General features: G+C 35.2%; 2 protein-coding genes across 6 annotated transcripts; both read right to left on the minus strand.

Moving 5' to 3' along the window:
* Positions 1–1567: 1567 nt before the first annotated feature.
* Positions 1568–6933, minus strand: LOC114763041 (secretory carrier-associated membrane protein 1). 2 transcript variants are annotated; one of them, XM_028952640.1, is made up of 13 exons: positions 6616–6933; positions 5521–5580; positions 4648–4749; positions 4490–4552; positions 4044–4077; positions 3800–3922; positions 3327–3389; positions 3133–3226; positions 2752–2797; positions 2595–2662; positions 2279–2327; positions 2069–2134; positions 1568–1980 (listed from the first exon to the last, which is right to left on the minus strand). In XM_028952640.1, the coding sequence occupies exons 1-13, from the start codon at positions 6667–6669 to the stop codon at positions 1894–1896; spliced, it is 909 nt and encodes a 302-aa protein (XP_028808473.1). In that variant the 5' UTR covers positions 6670–6933; the 3' UTR covers positions 1568–1893. The 2 variants fall into 2 exon arrangements, with proteins under 2 accessions (XP_028808473.1, XP_028808474.1); XM_028952641.1 differs by lacking the exon at positions 5521–5580 and having other exon boundaries at positions 6616–6931.
* A 1579-nt stretch (positions 6934–8512) lies between these two features.
* LOC114763035 (protein STRUBBELIG-RECEPTOR FAMILY 3) lies at positions 8513–17037 on the minus strand. Of its 4 annotated transcripts, none has more exons than XM_028952634.1 (18): positions 16969–17037; positions 16517–16595; positions 16182–16368; positions 15699–15828; positions 15530–15601; positions 15325–15390; positions 15172–15243; positions 14993–15064; positions 14822–14893; positions 14669–14734; positions 14441–14506; positions 13547–13938; positions 13010–13449; positions 11949–12220; positions 10388–10526; positions 9509–9645; positions 9265–9421; positions 8513–9139 (listed from the first exon to the last, which is right to left on the minus strand). In XM_028952634.1, the coding sequence occupies exons 3-18, from the start codon at positions 16300–16302 to the stop codon at positions 9041–9043; spliced, it is 2373 nt and encodes a 790-aa protein (XP_028808467.1). In that variant the 5' UTR covers positions 16303–16368; positions 16517–16595; positions 16969–17037; the 3' UTR covers positions 8513–9040. The 4 variants fall into 4 exon arrangements, with proteins under 4 accessions (XP_028808467.1, XP_028808465.1, XP_028808466.1 ...); XM_028952632.1 differs by lacking the exon at positions 16969–17037 and adding an exon at positions 16777–16898; XM_028952633.1 differs by lacking the exon at positions 16969–17037 and adding an exon at positions 16759–16898.
* Positions 17038–20818: the final 3781 nt, after the last annotated feature.

Genomic DNA, 20818 nt, shown 5'->3' on the forward strand with positions numbered 1-20818 from the left:
TAAAAAAACACTAAATACATACACAAAAAGGTAAAATTGTAAAAAAAAAAAACATTAAATATTCAGACAAAACTCAAAATAAAGTTTATAAATTGAACAATGTCCTTTTCTAAAAGTGAAGCTTATATATAGGATGAGAGGGAGTATTTTTCACTCTGCTCACAAGCACTCATGTCATACTATCTTATTCTTAAGGTGATGGGTTGAGCACCATTTCCATAAAAGATTATACGAGACCGTTATAGTCTCTTCTCGAATATTAATATTATCCATCTTGCCTTGCAATTTTTTAATATGGGGAAATATTGTTGCGGTGCTTAACCATATTGTAGCCAACAACCAACAAGATTTTCGAAATTAATTGTCACATTCCAAAGGGGCCATTTCTTTTTTTTTTATAACAAGAGGAAACCTTAACAACTCCTTACATGGCTGTTGTCAGCACACAGCCACTCAATATCCAGTACCCTATTTATTTGCTGAGGAGGGTTCTGTAGAATATACATGCCTGGCATCGCCCCAAGACCGAGCTTTGCTAACAGATCAGCAGCTTGGTTACAGCTACGAGGTGCATATGAAAGCTTCACGTTCCACTCCCTAGTTAACAATGCTCAGCCTCTCTGATTATCACATAGTCATCATGAAGTTCATTGGGGTCCTCTGAGAGTAGTTCAATGGCACTAGTAGCGTCAGACTAAGTATGACATTTCTATAACCTTCGTCCCATGCCACTTTCAGTCCATGTAAGCATGCTTGTAGCTCAGCTGTTAGTGCATCACCCTGCCCGATATGAAAGATAAAGCCACGAAGAAATTCGCCCCGCATGTTCCAAAGAAGGCCACCACAAGCACTAATGTTTTTGTCAGGTGAGTAGGCACCGTCGACGTTCACTTTGATCCAGTTATTGTCCAGAGGTCTACATCTTTCTTCCCCAAAGGGGCCATTTCTAAAATGTGTCTTGATGGAGAGGAATGAAAAAGTATAATAAGAAAGAAAATGACGTTTTGTGGGGGGAAAAAAATAAATGTTTAGTAAGTAAAAATACTTATAAAAATGAAAAAAAAAACTAAAAATGATAATATCTTAAGCCAAGTTGCTTCAAAGGAAGCAAAGGGTCTTCTGTCGGCAGCAATCCTGGCCCGACGACCAGGGACATAACGGAAAGAGACTGAATTACCACACCATCCTCCCCAAATCACACCAGTGGCCGAATTACCACCCGTTCTGATTTAATCTATCAATTTCATAACTCAACTTTATTCTTTCAAATAAGTTAAATAATTTGCACATAGTATTAAACCTCAATTTCAGGATATAATAAGGTCCACTTGTCAAGTCGGCAGAACATGTGATTATTTTCAACAACAATTACAAGGCAATTCGGACAAGTGCCTTCCACACGCCATCCATGTTATGACTGGCGTCCGCCAAATCAGAAAATTGTTCACTACAAATAATATTTTTCAAACACAATTATATGATATGTAATATTATCCAGTCATATCTGAACATTATCAAGTTTAATTGGGTAGCTTCCTCAATGTAATTTCTTCCATCCACAAGAAAATTTTTTCCCCAATAGATTTTAAACCTCCATAGAAATTTAAAAAAAAAAACTATTTTTTGTTGATAAAGTACACAACAAAATTAAAGTAATATTCTGTAAGCCAAACATTATCATATCAAAGGAAACATCTCATATAACCTTTTTTTCTTCTCCATATGCACAACTAAGCCTTTCTATCTTAAGCATCTGACATGACTGAATCCTATAGCCCAAAACCTGTGAAAATAAGTAAGCCGCAAAGAATCCAAGGCATTGGTAACAGAGAAATCAAGTTTTTTATGGCAATCGACAAGAAGCTAAGAGCTCCGTCCACCACCTAAGTCGTGTCATAGAGCTGCCATCATGGTGCCCCTCGCAGCTTGGCGCTTCATCTCCGCAGCCTTGCCGCTGCCACGGAAGTACATGTATACTTGCTGCAAATGTAAATCAAGAAACAGTCAAACAAGATATGCATTAGAGAGAAGCCGAGAGAATATCAAGTTATTTCTAGATTATAAGAACCTGAATAACCCAGACGCTCAGCAGAGACTCGAGGCAGAAAAACGCAAACCCAATAAAGTAGAATATCTGCAAGTGAGAACAGGAAGTGACATAATTTTACCCCGAGATCAAGACGTAACAGCCCTTGGGGGCTAAACAGTGTTCACCTATTGTTGCATGACTCTGTGTTGGCTGATCATCAAGGAGTCAATTACAATATTGAAAACTTACCCCAACCAGTGCGTGGTCACCCAGCAAATCTATAGCAGGCAAGATACCTCTGTCCACATCATACATTATACAACCCAAATATTAGTTGAAATGGAACCAAAATGGTAGAGTCCAATAGTAACATATTTGTACATGAAATCACTATGAACATGTCCACTCCACAACCTTAAGTGGATACCAATCCATTCAACTCTCCATTGTTTTCCTCCCTTCCAGTAGGCCAAATCAATAAGAGAGTAATTGTAAATCTTGTGGGGTTTCAAACTTAATTAATACATTAAATCCATAATAAATCCATGAATAGGAAATAACTCACGTGAGGGATTTTCCTTTGAAGATAATTGGTGGAGCAACTGAAGCGAATATGCAAAAGCCAATATGCAACTGATTGGGAAAACACGGGAAAAAAGAGATCAGCACTATGCACATTAGCGCAGAACAAGTGTCCAGAATGAGAAAAGGCATAAACTTGCCAGGTAAAACAAGAAAAACCAGCCAAACTTCAGAGCACTGTCAGTCCTGTGACATGAGATAGCACAAAACTCTTAAGAAAAGAAATGAACCATGTCGAATAATAAAAGCAGGAAAAACAAAAAGGAGTCTGATAATTAAATGCTTCCTCTTGACAGTATTAATATACCCAAAATTTGCAGGAGCATCTAAATTTCATTGCTAAAGTCTAAATTTAACCAACTAGAAAAGTTAATGCTCTTGAAGTCCTCAATGTTAACAAAGCTTTGGTGAAGGAAAATAGATTTTATTCTTTTCAGACCTTAACAAGGATAATGAAGATGTCAAACAGAAATCTCTATTCCAAACATTAAAAAAATGAATAAAATCAAATTTAGCAGTACCTTGTAGCCCGATAAAGAGGGCGATACCACAACACGTAGCCACCTGGTACACCTGAAATAAAGTAGATGATAGCAAGAAACCATATTGTAGGACCTACAAGGGGGAAAAAAAAAGAAGAAAAACCATGATGATCAGATCAGGTGAGAGTATAATAATTACAGTTCACAGCCCAACAAAAAGTTGTCAAACATACCTTCCCCTTTGATCCAAGCAGTAGTAACTGCCACAATATTCCATGTAAGGCACAGAACCAAACCTGCACAATTTTCACAGTTCAGAAACAAAAGACATGTAAATTGGTAAAAATAAAAAAGATTGATTAAAACAATTCATATTTGCCACAATGGAAATTGTCAGCTGGAGAGGGGAGATTATTCACGGGTCAACATGTCAATAATGGAAGATGGAAATAACAATTCCCTAAAACAGATTCCAAAACTTGACAAAGAATTACACGAGGATGCACTGAAAGACCAAATTATCTAGCCAAGATGTAGCTCCCATCAACCCAAATTTGTGCTCGTTAAATTAAAAAATAAAATTATGGACGGATAAAAATAAACTCTCATAAAGAAGTTCTTTTAATTAAAAAATAACACATCATAATTAATATAGTATCAATTATCAGCAAGTAGGTAGTATCTAATACAAACTACTCAAAGATACCTAAAAATGTTGTGAATGCAACGTACTGAACCTTCTGCAGATGTATTGGTATTTCCCTTGCAATGTCATGATGAATGATCGGGAAGAAAGGTGGCCAATTTTTCTCCTCTATAACTATACCAGCTGAGCCAAAAAAAAAAAAAACAGAAGATTATTGTCACAACACTTTGCTTAAAAAAAAAAAATTGTCATACCACAGACATGTTTCCAGTAGGCTTCCGTAAGAATGAATAAGCTTACATACCTCGGGCTATAGCATCTTCTCTTCGTTTTAGTTCCTGAAAAGGCCATGAGCTCATTAATTATCTGACAGACAGAAGACATTGTACATGCAGAATGACCAGACCAACTTATAACAAGATAACAGAGAGCAGGCATGGCACTAAAAATTCTAAAATGGTGGTCCATCAATGTGTTAATCTCAATACTCAACAGAAGGAACATCCGTTTACTAATATCAAATAGTAAAAATGAAAAAGGCAATGCCATTTGGCATTTCTGTGGACCACCATTACCACCCAATCAGGTCACTAGATTTGAACTTAGAATTGCTAAAATCATCATAATTTCATAGGCACCACCACACTGAGGAAAAACAAACAAAATCATTGAATCTAACATAGCAACAATCATTTTCTAACACTAACACTTCTTTAAATGCTATCAAATGAAGATGGCAGGATAAATCACCTGTTCCCTTCTTTTCAATTCCGCTTCTTTAGCTTGAAGCTCCTTCTCTCTTGCTTTTACATCCTGAAGATGATAAGAAAATAAGTAAATCTATGCCATTAAGGACTTTTAAATAGAACCATTTTGACATTAAGCTCAATGTTTAAAACTTCTTTTACCTTTGAGGAATCTAGAGGAATATCAATAGTTGCCCCACGATCATAAGGCTCAGGAGGAAGGGGCGAGAGCTTAGATGCTGCAGAAGGGACAGTTGCGGAGTTCTGAGAAAATAAGCAAGAATTAGTAATGGTAATGAACCAATAAGCATGTGGTTGGAAAATCATAAGAAAAATATAGAGACAAATAACGAGAGACAAACATAGAAACTTGCAAAACAGTGGCAACCTACATCAAGTTACCTCCCCAAAACACTTCTCCTGTCCACATACAAAAAGAAAGGAAATATTTTTTTTTTGTTTTGGGGGGGGGGGGAGAGGTTCATCTTTCATTATGGTCCATAATCCATTTAAGAAAATCGATTTGATGATTTAATAACAATGACATAGCCAGACAAAGTAAATCGGTTGAAAATTTAGTCCTCCTGGCCCTTGTGCAAGTTTATTGTGATCTGCTTTAACCCACCCGTAGTGACTGCAAAATGTGGATTGGCATGGTTACTAGGTCGTTGATCTCAAAGGAACTTGGGAAGGATACTAATTAAAGAGATCATATAAGAAGGCGTGAGCGAATGAATTATTTCCAAGTTAAAATATTCTGAAGGCAAAGTGTACGGATCAGAAGGGAAGAACCCCCCGGGGGCGGGGGCAGGGCGGGGTCCAAAGTTATAAAGCTGGTAAAAAGTATTGAAAGGATCTAAGCTCCACAAGAAGGAATGGAGGAAGTCCAAGATCATGGATATGCAGTAGAATCTTTCCAACCATATAGGCCAGTTACCAGCACCACGTTACTTCTCTCTTTCCAGTTAAAATATGATAACATAAATCGTTATATCTTAAGGAAATTGTACCCATGATAGGAAAGAGAAAGCTTACGGTCATATAAAATGCACCTCCACTATAGGTTGATTGTCCTTTTCCTTTACCTGCTCCATCCTAAACATTGATGAAAATGGATGCGTGTTTAGTTTTTAAAAGTAATGTAAGGTAGCACATCTGTAAGTTACAATTTTGACGATAGTGTTTAAATGATTCTTCAGTCTTGTGAATTCTAACAGGTTTTGTGTACATTCATTCTCTGACTTAAATTTCATTTTCCCAATGTCTAAATAATTCACTGATTACATTAATCATGCTGAAGACAATTTGTTCCAATTCTCCAAGAGGCACGTAGTAAAAACCTAAAAATTTCAATATTGTTCAGCCTGTAATGCAAACTTTTGGTCTTCCATAAAAAAACATAAAATTTTTCAGACTTTGTTCAGAAAATTTTTCAGACTTTTGAATTCTAAAGCCTTTTTGCATGTTCATTTGTTGAATTAAATTTCATTTCCTCAATGCCTAAATAATCAATATATGGCAATGCAAACTTTTGATTTACTGCACACACACACACACACACACACACACATATATAGACAATAGATGATAGACATATCCATAAAATCATTTAAAAAAAAGATAAAGATGAAGAGAAAACAGTCAAGAAATCGCTCTCAGGCTTTTATTCTATTATTCAAACATTAATGGTAGGATGCAGTTACTCAATCCTCGATGATTTTAGTAACTAGCGAGCAATCTTGAGAAGGAAGCTATTATGATCCGAAGAAATATACATATCCTCAAGTTTCCAGTTTAACACACCACCTACAGACCATAATATTTATACTTCTGTTTTTCTGGATTTGGCAGCAGACGAACGAGCATCCCGCAGGTGCAGGAAGCATCGCCTGTTAAGCTACATTGTGAATTTCAATTCACCAATATCTAGAAAACAACAAAGGGATCTGACATAGCGACATCCAGCCAAACAGAAATGGAAACCATCAGTTAACGCGCATCAACAATCATCACATAAACAATAAACTCAATGCACTTGCAACCTCATAGATCACACTCAAGGGAATCAGACACATCAAGTTGAGCTACAAGATTTGAATGCGAAAACGGTAGATTTAGCCACGAACTTACCGCGAAGGGATTGACCTCTTCTTCCTCGAAAGGATTCGAATCGTACCGACTCATTGGACCAGAGAAAAATAGATCTAAACAATAAGACTAAGCAAAAACCAAATGGATCTAAATAAAAAGGATAAGGAAACTTCGGGTTGGTAAGAAGGATGAAGAGACGATTCCTGAAATTGCGGTTCTTGTTGCCGCCGATTGGCGTAAGGGTGTGGCAGAATCAGAGAAGGTTTGGACCAGATGGCTTCTGTTGAAGGTCTTGTTTTGATTAGTGGGTAACTGAAAAGCAAAAGGATGAGGGGTGTTCCGTTCGCGCGTGAACGGAGATAATTTGATTCTCCCCGCACAGTAGATGTAGAGTAAACGCGCATTTTAGAACCGCTGGCTGGATAAAATGTAGAGTATTTATTTAAACAAAAATATAACTTCATTACAATTTTAAGAAAAATTATTTATAAGTCCTAAATAAAATAAATTAATACAGAAATGCCTCAAAATTTATTTTTTACAAGTATAATAAGTTTCACTTATAAATATAAAATTTTAATTTTTAAAACTAAACATGTAAGTTCGAACTTTGAATTATAAATATAAATTTTTAGAGACTTCTTTGTATTTGATTTTCTGACATTCTATGAGTAATTTTCTCTTGATTTTGTTTTAATCATTTGACATGATTATAAATTTTACTCACGTCTTTTATGTTATTTTCTTTTTATTAATCTTAGAATTTTATTTTTAAATCTTAATTAAGTATTATTTAAATTTAATTAATTTGTTTACTAATTTTGTTAACTGAAATCTTACGAAGGATAATATTTTTTGACTACCCAAAAGTGACGTTTTGTTGTTTTTTTCGTTTTTCGTTTTTCTTTTTTTGCTAACTACTGTGATTTTTTTTAACTAAATATAGGTATCCTCCTATTAAAAATAATCCTATTTGAGGCACTGTCAGGTACTATTATGATTTTTCCTAACAACGACAATGATTCTTTTTTTTTTGTTGGGCCCGGGATATCAAAGACTATGACTACAGTTCGATCAAAATGTCTTAATTATCAAACACCCAGTTGAAAGAGGGAACTTCTCTTCGGTTTGGACTTTGATTGTCGAGATGAGGAAAAGGAACTGGAGTATACAGTTTCAATATACACCAAGAGATACCAACAAAGTTGCTGATAGGCTTGCGAAGGATGGCCTCAGTAGGGTACATAGTTTTGTTTTTATTGATACGGTCCCAGACTCGCTGAGGGCCCTTGTGCACCAAGATTATATGGGATCTCTATCCCCTCATGTGTAGCTTTTCTTTGTAATGGGCTAAGCCCTCCTCTTTACCAAAAAAAAAATGTCTTAATTATCAATCGGATCTGCTTGAGGTCATTATCAATTCGATTGAAACTTTATCGTAACGTATTGGTAAAGCTCACAATTTCGTGGGAAAATATTCCATGCTGGTTTTAAAACACGAACAAATTATTATAAACAAATTTTAAGGCTAGTTGGCGTAATTTACCCGAATGACAAAACATCAATCAATTCCATGGGCCAACCCATTTCTCTTGGGAGCAAGGGGTTTTGCCCTTTTCGATTCCGCATGGAACGTCACGCAGCGCAGCACCGGATATTCTCTATCACAATTTAGGGGATGTTGGGTAACCCTAAAAAATGCTTCTCAGAAGCATTTTTCTGTAAAACAAAACAAACTCCTCCATATATTTACTTCGTAAACCGTAAAAATACTTTTGAAACCATGATTTGATTTCTATCCAAATAATACAACACACATTACATAGTTCCTGTTCCTGGTCTCAACTACGACAGGGAGGATGGTCCCTTTTTGCATAATTTGTAATTGTTTGTAAACCCAAAAGGACACAGAGAGAATACATAGTATAATCGGCAATTGCCAACTACAATTTGTTTTTACGGGTAAATCCATAATTAAACCAACACCGTAGTCCAAAAGCAATGTTCAATCCAACGTAAGTAAATCTATCATTACAATGCAAACTATCGAATTACGTGTCACTTTTCAGAGCTGAACACGGAATCAAATGAATGCACAATGAAATTACATTTCATCACCAAATATTTGGAAACAACTATGAAACAAAAATGGGGTTAGTGAATTCTAGTTTCTGTGCAATACAAACATGATTATGGCAAGGTTTTAAGGAACTATATATATATAGAATTGTTAAGTATGAGTACAAGAATGAGGAGGGAGGATTGGCGACCAATAAAATACTCTGAAACTGATTGAACAAATCTCCTCCCAGTCGTACTAGACATAAATACTTGATGGGTCAGTAGTTGGAAGCAAAGAAGCAAGGGGGCGACTATTTGACATGTATACTACTACTTCTTGAATCTTGGTACTCTGGAGGTAAATCTCTGCACACTCATCTACGAGAACATATTGCTACTTTCCTCAATCTTCATTTGATCCATTTCTGTGAGATTCCTTCCTTATCATATCTAGTAGGTATTGAACAACCTCCGACATAGGTGGCCTAAATTCTGGCTCCGACTGCAGTACATGCATAGAGACCAGGAAATTAGATCCCATAAAACTTTGGCACATAAAAAAGTAGCAAGTAACTATAATCAGTTAGTGACAGTAGTGAGAGCTTGAAAGTTGCATTGAAATATCACCTGAACACACTGAGAAATAATGTCTGCAAAGTTTGACAATGATTTGGCTGGATAATCTCCACTGAGAGAAGGATCTACCATATTTGATAAGGCATCAATGTCATGTAGTTGGGGAATTGCCCATCTAACTAGAAATTGCTCCCCCCGAGAGCGTGTCCTGTCCAAGATGTTCAGAAATGCATAAACCAGCTGGATGAAAAATTCTAAAGGGGGTGAGCGAGTACTTAAAGCTATGCATTCTTACCTATCATAGGACTGGCGGCCTGTCAATAGTTCTAACATAACCACTCCAAAACTGTACACATCACTCTGGTGTGTGTAAATTCCGGACTCAAATTCTGGAGCTCCATAGCCATAAGCTGTTAGCAGGTTCCCTGAGAGCTGAAAAGGATTGGTGCGATTTTAGTTTGCTACAAATGAAAAATACTTCCGATACATTAATGATGTTTCCTTAAAGTAGTCCTGTGATATAGTGCAAACTACTTCAGATGAACATCCAAATAAAATTTTTAATGTTTTACGTCTAATTTTATGACTATGAATGTAATAATTCAGCCCCGTTCTCCATTTTCCCCCAACTGTATCTAGCATTACTTCTTGGCTAACAGGGATCAGAATACCTTATTTCATAGAGACAGTCATGTTTTGAGCTGATGAATCCAAAACATCATTTTGCTGCGGCTGCCAATTACTATGTATTGGAAAAGATGTCTTAAGCCGGGGGCATATTCAAGTTATTTTACAATTAAATGCACAATTGAGAGCAATACATACATTAACATATACATATATTCATTTAAGTATATTTGTCTATTATCTATTTATGTATGCAAGAGCAATGTGAATTTTGCACTGCACGACATCCATCTGCATGTGCAATATTAGTTCCTACTTCCACCTTCTCCCATGGAGCCTCCAGGACGAAGGTGTATAGCTTTTAATATTACCATATTACAAGTTAGAATATCTGTATGGGTGAGAACTGAGAACCAATATTTCCTATTTCCAAAACTGGTCTCACATGATCAAAGCAGGCTTGACTTGAGTAAGTCAGACAAAGATATATTCATAGACAACCCGCATCCATTGCAAAATATAATAAATATTACTCGTATTATCGTACCTGACTTACAGAACCTGAAGTTATCAAGGGAGCCAAACCACAATCAGAAACACGCACAGATAGATCATCATCAAGGAGAATATTGGCAGATTTGAAGTTTCTGTGTACAACAGGTGGCTGGCAGATCTCATGCAAATACCTTCTCAGATTACCACAGCAAGTATTAGATTCAGAACATCAAATTATGTGTCTGTAAAATGTAAATATGTTCACACACAGAAAAATTTTCAAATCCTCAACATTCAATTATATTTTTGCACGAATGTCATTCCCAAGTCCTGAAAAACCTCATCCCTCTATCAAATATTAGAGCTCAGAGAGAAGATTTAATATTAGGCACTGAGATCTTTCAACTTTATCTTGGTGCCAAAAGCCAGATGGATTTGGCCTTCTAATTAGACACCCCCACTTTCAAGATTAGTCAAACTGGTCCTTTATGCATTTGCTAGCAATTATAGACCCACAATAATGACCAACATACGGAAAAACTTGTAGAGTTGTCGGTGGGCTCAATTAGAACAACTTTATAGCTGGCTAAATAAAACTTGAGAAATAAGGTGCAAAACCTCTAGGAGAATTAAGGGATTGGATTAGAACAACTCAATTAAATGGCTAGTGAGAAAGTGAAAAACTAAAAACTGATTATGAACGTGTACTTACAAAATGCAAATTTGAAGCTGTGTCCAGAAACTTGTAATCTTTGTCCTCTTCTCCTCTCTTCTCTAATTTTACTTTTTAATAATTACTTGTCCGATCCTTAATATAGGACCAAATTGCGGAGTTAATGTTGGTCTTATATACAAAACCTATTTCATATGTTTACCCATTCTTTCCAAATTAACCCTATTAATATTCTCCAATAATAATCAAGCAGGAAAGGAAGAGAAGGAATTAAGAAAGATGGTTAGGATGTTTTGAAAAAAAACATATCATATTAACTAACTTAACTAACATCATTAATTTACTCAAATTAGTTAATTAAGAAGAAAACATATCATATATATAAGACCTATTTCATATGTTTACCCATTTTCCCAAATAAACCCTATTCATATTCTCCAACAATAATCAAGCAGAAGAGGGAGAGAAGAAATTAAGAAAGATGTTTAGGATGTTTTGGAAAAAATATATATATATAATATTAACTAATTTAACTAACATTATTAATCTACTCAAATTACTTAATTAAGTCTTACATTTAACAACCAGAGGAATAGATGTCAGATGAACTGATCAAATCACCTAAAAAATTTACCCATCCGGTGTGCCATAGCCCATAAAGTGAGTTTCACCCACATGATGAAGTATCATGCATAAATATTATGTTTTAGTGGTTTGGAATTTGGAAATCAATAGCAAATTGGGAGCATAAACTTGATGATGCGAAGATATATCTTGCAGCAACTTCTAGAAGTATGGCCGGCATCTACTGAAAACCGACACAAGCTAAAAATTCAAACAAAACTCAGAATTTGAAAATGAAAGTTTCAAATTCACTACGAGCTATGCAATTAACAAACTGGGACCAATTTTCTTCTATGTCAATGATTACTGGACTTACTCTAAAGCTCTGGCCGCCCCAAGGGCTATCCGAATGCGAGCATTCCATGACAATCTTGTTTTGAACTCATCATCTGAATGCAGTGCATCCTGCAGTGACCCATTACTGCAGTACTCATAGATCAGCAGCCTTTGGCCATGCTCAGCACAGTAACCGATAAGCTCAACAATATTTGCATGCCTGATTCTGTCAATACTGTTTACCAGTTCAAGAAAATCGTGATCCTTTTGATGCTCAGAAGCTCTTTTGTCCAGTTTCTTCACAGCAAGTAGCTATTAATTGATTCAGAAACTGTGTAAGTATAGAAAATATGAATATGACATGCACACAGAGATTTACTGAGTCTGGGATAGTCCAATACATAGAAAAGACACCCAGGCAACAAAATATCGCATCGACCAATCTACCATGTGGTCCACAAAATTTACTAGAAAATTATCAAAAACAGAAGAGACAGAGAGAAAGTGAAAAATAAGTAACCATATTTATCAACCAACAATGTCACTGCACATTTATCCTCAAGTCCTTCAAGAAGTATAAAACTGAAAGATGTCAGCAGTTAAATTTACATAAAGAGAACAGGACAACGCATGAATTTACTGCATTGCCAACTTTTTTTTTGTTTTAGGGGCCCGGGGGGGGATTGGGAAAAAAAAAGAAAAATTAAGTTCCACACGTGAAATTAACCTAGAAATTATCATAGATGAACAACCCAGCAAAAAGCATGGGACAAATATATTATTCTTTCTATGTTGAGTTTGACCTCAGAATCATTTAAACATCAACATATGAGATGATACAATGACTAGTATTGACTGGCCAAAAGTTTTTCCCTTTTCCTTTCCGGAGAGAATACATGCAAAAGAAAACGTATCAGTCGCATTCTTTACTTTAAAAAATTATTCATTATTAAGTAGTGACAACATTAATGTCTGCTTTACTGGCTATATCAAGGCTATTAGAGTACAGTAAGACAGGTCATACAACATGCGCAAAGAAACAAACAAAAAGCGATTTTACAAATCATACAAATCAATGAATTTGATAAAGAAAAACCATACCTTCCCATCAGGCAGCTCTGCCCTGTACACAGTCCCCAGCATGCCTCCTCCTATAAGGTTATCTTGAGAAAAGCTGTTCGTATACTGTTGAAGGGATGCAATGGTGAAAGATTTTGCAAAAGTGGGAGAAACTGGCTTTTTGGCAGAAGGATTGATCGTAGCCCCTCGAGGGAAAGGAACTGACTCAGCAGTCACCTTCTCCTTAGGTGGTGGGGGTGGTGGAGGGGGTGGTGGAGGTGGAGGCGGAGGTGGAGGGGGAGGGGGAGGTAATGAGTACACATCCAGTGCACTCATGTCTATCTCATGATCATCCGGCTTGGGTAATGTTCCCATTCTTCGTACATCTTTGCCTTGCTCATCTTGTGACCTGGGTATAGCTTCTACTCTCCTGGTCTCTGCTTGATGATCCTCCTTTGTTCTCAGAACAGCTCCCTTTGGTCCTGTCCAAACGTAAATTTAAAAAATTTAGAAAACAAACAGATTTAGCATATCATTACTTCGAACAACCAAATATGATATAAAAATATATTTGTTTGCCTTTCTCAGTTTGACTGAGTGGTTGGACTGAAGTCCCATGATTCCTAGGATTGTGTCTGTCATCTCCATATGCTCCAATATGATGTTGCTTAGAAATTCTGCCAGCCCTTTCCCTTCTACTACATCTAGGAGTAAAGAGAAGGAGAGCCAAAACCAAAATAATAAATCCCAATACACTTGCAATAGATATCCAAACCACCCTTTTGGTGCTCTTTTTGGCTTTTCCAGAACTTGATTCCTTTGATGCAGTTGGTCCTTCAGCTGGTTTGGTAGGCACATGTCCAGTCGTTGGGGCCCCAGAGACCACAGTTCCTGGTGATGTTGTTGCTGGAGAACGAGCGGGAGGGGCTGAAGCTGTAGTGCCATTAACATTAAATGGGTTTCCATCTTTTCTGCACGACATACGTCATCAATAGTTAATGTAGCCACAATATTACAAAATATATATTACTTATATTTCTGATGCTATAAAATTCATCATAAGGAACAAAAAAGAAACACTTAGATCAAGAAAATGCGGTCAACTCTCGGACACTTGATTTTTCTCATTAGATCTTCACATGATAAAACCAGAATATCTGGCCTGATCATACAACTTAGGTCTCGTTATTGCCCATAATATAATTGTCTAATGATCACTTTTCTAAGTCAGCCGACCATTCACTACTCTTCTTCATTGACCAAGTTGACATAATCATTCTTCGAAGTCAATCCTAAACCAAACATCCCAAACACCTGGTACATTTAGAAGGCTAAAACCACAAGATTAAACATTAAAATACACAGCACAAGCAGCTAAAAACAAGCGCCATGTCCATGTTCTTATCTCGAGTGCAAAATTTCATCATATTAAAGCATAAGAAACCAAAATACTTTAAAGTTTGAAGCTTTCACCTGAAGTTTGCGATGCTTAGAAGCTTTTGAGGGATTGGTCCATTGAATTGGTTGTTCTCTACATTCCTGTTCAAACAAGGGCAGAAAATACATGAATAAAAAAAGGATAAAAGGAAGACCAATTAAAAGAACTTTAGGCATTCCAAAGGTCTAAAACCTATCCATATTAAAGACATTTATATAAATGATCATATCATTAAATTTATGAGTCAAGGCAAGGAGCAGTACAAATCATTCAGTGGAAGGTCTTGTAAAACATCAAGGGTCCCAGATAGTTGATTGTTCTGCAAATGTCTGCCGATAAGGGGGTTAGTTAGTTCACATGATCCACAACTGGGAGGTAAGTTCATACATATGGTCTTACCAAGACCAAATACTCACAAGGAGGCCAAAGCTGACAAATTCTCCGCAGACGGAGGCAGTTCCCCACTTAAATTGTTGTTCGATAAATCTCTGGACAACAGTATTAGCGGCTCCATTAGCGTCTATTGTAAATAATATGTAATCAATCTTCATTCAAATAATCTTATGATATTCAAAATAAGGTCTTACAGATTAACCAATTTTGTAAGTGATTGAAATACGTCCGGGATTTCTCCTGATAATTGATTGTCATTAAGAGATCTGAAAGGAGATAATTCAATCTTATTTACAGATAACACTACAATAAAATTTGACCTCAATAATGACCGGATATAAATACAAAAATAGGAGAGGCAACAAAAACTCACATGACTGTCAGTTCAGTCAAGGTAGATAAAGAGGTTGGAATACTTCCAGTGAACTGGTTATCTGAAAGAAAACTAGAATAGTACAGAAAATTATGCCTTATTGTCAAAACTATTGGCAAGAGCTCTAGTGTTATCAAGGTAAGTATTACATACAAATTTTGCAAGGAGACTGGCAAGCTGGATGGAATACTTCCCCCAATGTGGTTGTTGCTTAGATCTCTGTCCCAAAAAATGTTTAAAAGAATATTGACAATGCAGAAGAGATATATATTTATCATAAAAGTGCACTATACACATTTAAACATGCTGTGTGGGCGAAGACCAAGAAATACAGCTAGAAAGAGGAGAGCATTATTACATTTTCTTTATAGAAACAAACGTTCCCAAGCTATCACCTAGTTCGCCTCCCAAATTTGCACCAACCAGAACTCTGTCAGACATCATAAGTTGTTAAGGGAACCGAAAGCCAACTATTTTGAGTGATATCAATCAATATGAAGAAGAAACAAGAAGATGGGATACCATACATTGTCTGTATATCTGAACCATTACACTGAATGCCTTGCCATGCTTGTCCGCACGGGTCTCCCCCACTTGGAACCCACCCAGGGAGAACAGGGAAGCCCAGCGCAGCATAAAAGTTATTTATTGCAGAAACTGTTTCAATAAGCATATTTTAGAACTCCCTTAGACCACTCGTATCATACATGGAATTGTCACAAATATCAGGAACCGAATCCTAAGTTCCTATTATAATTTTCTCGTTCCAACACACCCACAGTTCAGTAGTCCTCCTTTCATTGGTCCAGATGAGGAAGAATATTCACACTAGCGTTAAAATAAAAATAAAAATAAAAATACAGAAGGCTGTCCTGTTTGCTAACAACAGTTGAGCCCTCAGTAAATCTCGAGTCGATTCCCACCCATTCTCCCGCGTTACTTCAAAGATCATATCAGCAATTAGCAAATGAATTAAAAATGATGGAAGTTAAAAGGGAGAAAAACATTACCGTCAGTAGGATTCGTGTCCGCTTGGGAAAAATGAATCGTGCAGATCAACACAAGTCCCAATAAAAATTGTCCATAGATCTTTGCTCCTTTATACTCAGGAGCAGATCTTGTCCCACCCATTGATCCCCGGCTCAGTCCAATCTTCTCCAGCGAAGCTAATCAGGACAACATCCTCCCAAGTCCCAACTGAAAAATCCACCCGAACAGTTCAAGGGGAAAAAAGCATTTAATCAAATTGCAGTAAAAGGACTAAAAACGGAAGAAGCCCATAATTATCAACAGTTACACACACACACACACAAAGAAAAAACTAACTAACGCGAAAATCTCATACATGACTGAAGAGTGAGGACGCAATCCAAGATCAAAATGAACTCGCAGAGGAAGTGAGGAGCTGAAAATTTCGGCAAATGCTGGAAAAATGAAAGAAAATAAAGCAAGAGAAAAAATTCAGTACACGCTCCACAAGCAAAAACCCGAATTGGAGCTCAACAAATAAACTTAATGGTTAAGAATCAAATGAAATAAAAAAATAGCAGGGGAGCGGGGAAAGCAAGCAAAAGGAAAAGCCATCACCACTGAAGTTTTACATACTATATTCTATAAAACCCTAGCCTTTGGAAGAGGCTGGAAAATACGTAAAGGCAAACACACTTAGGAAATTCTCTGAAAGAGTGAATCTTTCTTTCTCCTTTTTTCCCCTCTCTGTATAGCCACTGGTTCTTTCTCTCTTCTGAACTTAATAGCTCTATAAACATTTATAAAAAAGAAGAGTGCGAGTCATACATATCTCCTTCGTAATGGTCTACAGTAAACGGTGAAAGCACCATGCCACGCTCCTTGCCGACGCGTACAGTCCCAACTTTCAAAGCTATCCCCTTCGTCTCATCTTCTTCATTGCTTGCACGTCAGTAAACCGTTTTTTTATTGTCAGATTTGAAACTTTGAAATGATTCCCAACTTTTTCTGACTTGCAAGTTGCAACATCGGAACAATCATTCAGCATGTTACAATATATTCCCTGACGAGAAATTAAAATTTTCCTCTTCTAAGTTGAACTTTCTTTGGCTGACAAAAAGGTTGCTATTTAAGCAAACAGTGATTATGGCTGCATGATTGATTACTGATTAAATAGGAGAAGGTGGTAGCTGGTCGAATATATGACGCCGGAAATTCTGAGAGCGAGTTATCCATCGGCATTGAAGTTTCCCTTTCCAAATAAACTAGTTAATTGCATTTCACTAATAGCATTCAATTACTACTCTTCCAATATTTTATATAAGACATATTTAACTAATTTGATTAGATTAAAAAAGTTAGGTAAATAATTAATTATAGAAAATATGACATTTTTTTTCTAAAATACCAAAATAATATTTTTCTTATATCTTCTTCTCCTCCCTCTTTTATTTGATTATAATTGAGAGAGTTATCTATAAATTATTTAGAAAAAATTGATAAATATGAGAAATAAACCTTATATTTAAAATAAATAACTAATAATTAAATCTTTTATTGAGAATCGGAGAAGTATTAGCTAATATCAATATATAAAACATGAATGGATTTGGCCGACTATTATGAATTTTTTTAAAATCATTTTATTTTGTTGAAATTCCATTCCTGTTGCGGGGAAAAACTTCACTATTCACGATTTGATGGTGTTAATTAACCTAGTATTATCCCGCCACGATGGATACTGGGTGTTGTTTACGTGCCAGGGCCGCGCGTGATCGAGAAATTTGAGTTCGGGAGATTGCACAACTGTAATTGTTGCAGAGCCGCCAGATTCCCTAAGGTAATCACGTGCTGGGGTTTATGATTGTCATGGCTCGTGTCAGCTATTTTAAAGAAGACCACTGAACTTGAAGTATACTCGCCCTCATAATTGGATGAAGGCTTCTGTATTTCATAATTTATTAATTATTTTATTATTATTGGTTATTAACTTGTTGGGTGAAGTAAAGGAGGCCTTGCAATTTTGCGGTGTGAGATGACCTGCTTGCGAATAAAAGCTGATCAAAACATCCAATAATCCGAAGACTGATTTGGAGCTATCGACGCTGAAAAGACCTTCGAAGATCACTCCCAAATTGATGTGGCAATGCAATGATGGAATTTAGGAAAGTGCATGAAGAAAATAAGAGACCGTAGCGATGGATGGAGACATGCTTCAGCCCCGTATTCTCCCGCATCTAATTTAGATCCCGTTTGAGTGATACCCCCAAATCATGGTTTGAGTGATAAGTCACCCAAACACCTACTGATTTTGAGCAACCGTAGTTTTGGCTCCAAAACTATGGTTTTGGAAAAAAAAAGAAGAGTATGAGAGCTTATAGGATATGTATCTGTTATTTTTTTTATAAACATATTTAATTTTATATTTTAAAATATCCTATACATATTAATTATTTATTATTATATTATCTTATGTATTATTAATTATGTTAAAAAAATAAAAAATATATTATTACAATTTTTTCATTCAAATTAAAATATATCATAAAATCTATTTTTTCTATAATTATCATATTAACTTATGTCTTTTTTTAGTAATTTGTATATATAAAAAGTGCTTCTGATAACAACTATCCAAACACTCTCACTTCTCAAAATCACTTTTTCATCACATGTGTGTTTGGATGAAACCAAACCATGGTTTCAGAATGCTTTTACGGATTACGAAGTAATATGTGGAGGAGATTATCTCGTTTTGCGGAAAATGCTTCTGAACCACGGTTTGGGGATACCCAAACAGGCCCTAAGGCTCTGTTTGGATACACATAAAACCATGGTTTGGGTCTCAGACTTGCCAAACACCCAGAAAAAAACAGAAACCATGGTTTGGGAGCTCAAAACCATGGTTTTCAGAAGAAGTGAATTCATTCTGCTTCTTGGCTCAAAATGGAGAAGAATGATGATTGTACCTGTAAAGTAGATCTCAACGATAATATGATTTAACATTCCTCATTATTTTTTTATAAACATATTTAATCTTATATTTTATAAATATATATACATATTAATTATTATTTTATATATTATTAATTATGTTTGGTAAAAAATATATTATTAACAATTTTATTTTTTCAAATTAAAATTATTATAAATCTATCTTTTATGTAATTATCATATTAACTTATACATTTTTTTAGTAAAATTTGTACATATAAAAATTTTTCTGATAACAACTATCCAAACACTCTCATTTATTCTTTCCAGAATCTATTCTCCAGAATCACTTTTCCAAACTACGATTTGGTTTCATCCAAACACACCCTTAGTTAAGACCTTCTGGATTAACTCGACATTAATCCAAGAATGTTTTAAGACAAATTCTTTAACAATATATTCCATCTTTTTTTATTATAATTTTCAAATATTAATTTATTGATAACAAATAATTAGTTAAAATTAATTAAAAATAATAAATAAGTTAAAAATATATTTTTATTTTTAAATATGCTCTTATAATAAATAAAAAAATATGAAAGATAATGTGTGAAAAAATATGATAAGATAAAATAATTAACGGTAACATTAAAAAATCCATTAAATATTAAGACAAATTTAAATTAAAACTTATAAAATAGACCAAACTCATTCTCAAATTAAAGTTTATAAATAGAACCAGAAGGAGTATATATAAAAGAATAATAGCTAATTTTACTCCAAATAACATATTTTCTTAATATACTAAAAACAATTTGATTTCTAGGTGAGTTATGACACTTGTTGGAGACAATGGATTAAGCCATTAATGGGCAAGGGAAAACATTGATTGTAAAACACGAACTTTACAGTCTGGTGACACGAAAACTTCTCTATAAACAAAAGGTCACAAATATCATTCCTCCTGTATCGTCAAATTGTCAGTGCTCACCTCTACAATTAAAGAAGAAAAGTGCAAAGAAAAAAAAAAACACCGAGGCGGTTAATTAGTTGAATGATGATTGACATTGGCCCTCAGTGAGTCAGTGTAATATATTATCATGCAAACTTTTTGAAAAAAAAATGATTAAAGTAGATTCAACGTCTTTGAAGTATTTTGAATTGCATCCGATATCCTAAAGTATTTTTTAGATACATTTAGTATGATAAAATATTTGTTGTCCTGGTACTGAATGTACAGATTTTTTTTTGTGCTAGACGCACTTACAAAAATTATTTGGAGGTGCTAAATGCATAAAAAGGTACTTCACGTTATTGGACACACTTAAAAAATATTTTAAGCTACCGGATGTATTTGAAAAAATATTCTGAGATGTTAGATGTATCTTAACCCGATTTTTACAAGTTTATTAGAATTTCAATTAAGTGTCAAATTGGAATTTTTGTTGCTGAAATTTGTAATGCTTGCGTGGTTTGTTGTTTTGATATACGTATATATACGTAGACACCCACACAGTAAATGAAACTTCGTACGATTTTTGATATTATGAAATGGATGGTTTTGGACCTGTCAAGATTTGTTTGTTAATTCTTTGATCGAACATGCAACGTATAAGAATTAATGCTGGTTCAACATAAATGGGATTGAAAATTATGAAAATGGTATATTATCTCTCTTTCTAATATATAAACTAGTTCATTAATTTGAAGAGATTAAGAAAATAAATTAAGTTAATTATTTATA

Source organism: Neltuma alba, unplaced genomic scaffold (assembly GCF_004799145.2).
Source record: "Neltuma alba isolate B1F8T4 unplaced genomic scaffold, ASM479914v2 tig00011251_pilon, whole genome shotgun sequence".
Classification (NCBI taxonomy): Eukaryota; Viridiplantae; Streptophyta; class Magnoliopsida; order Fabales; family Fabaceae; genus Neltuma; species Neltuma alba.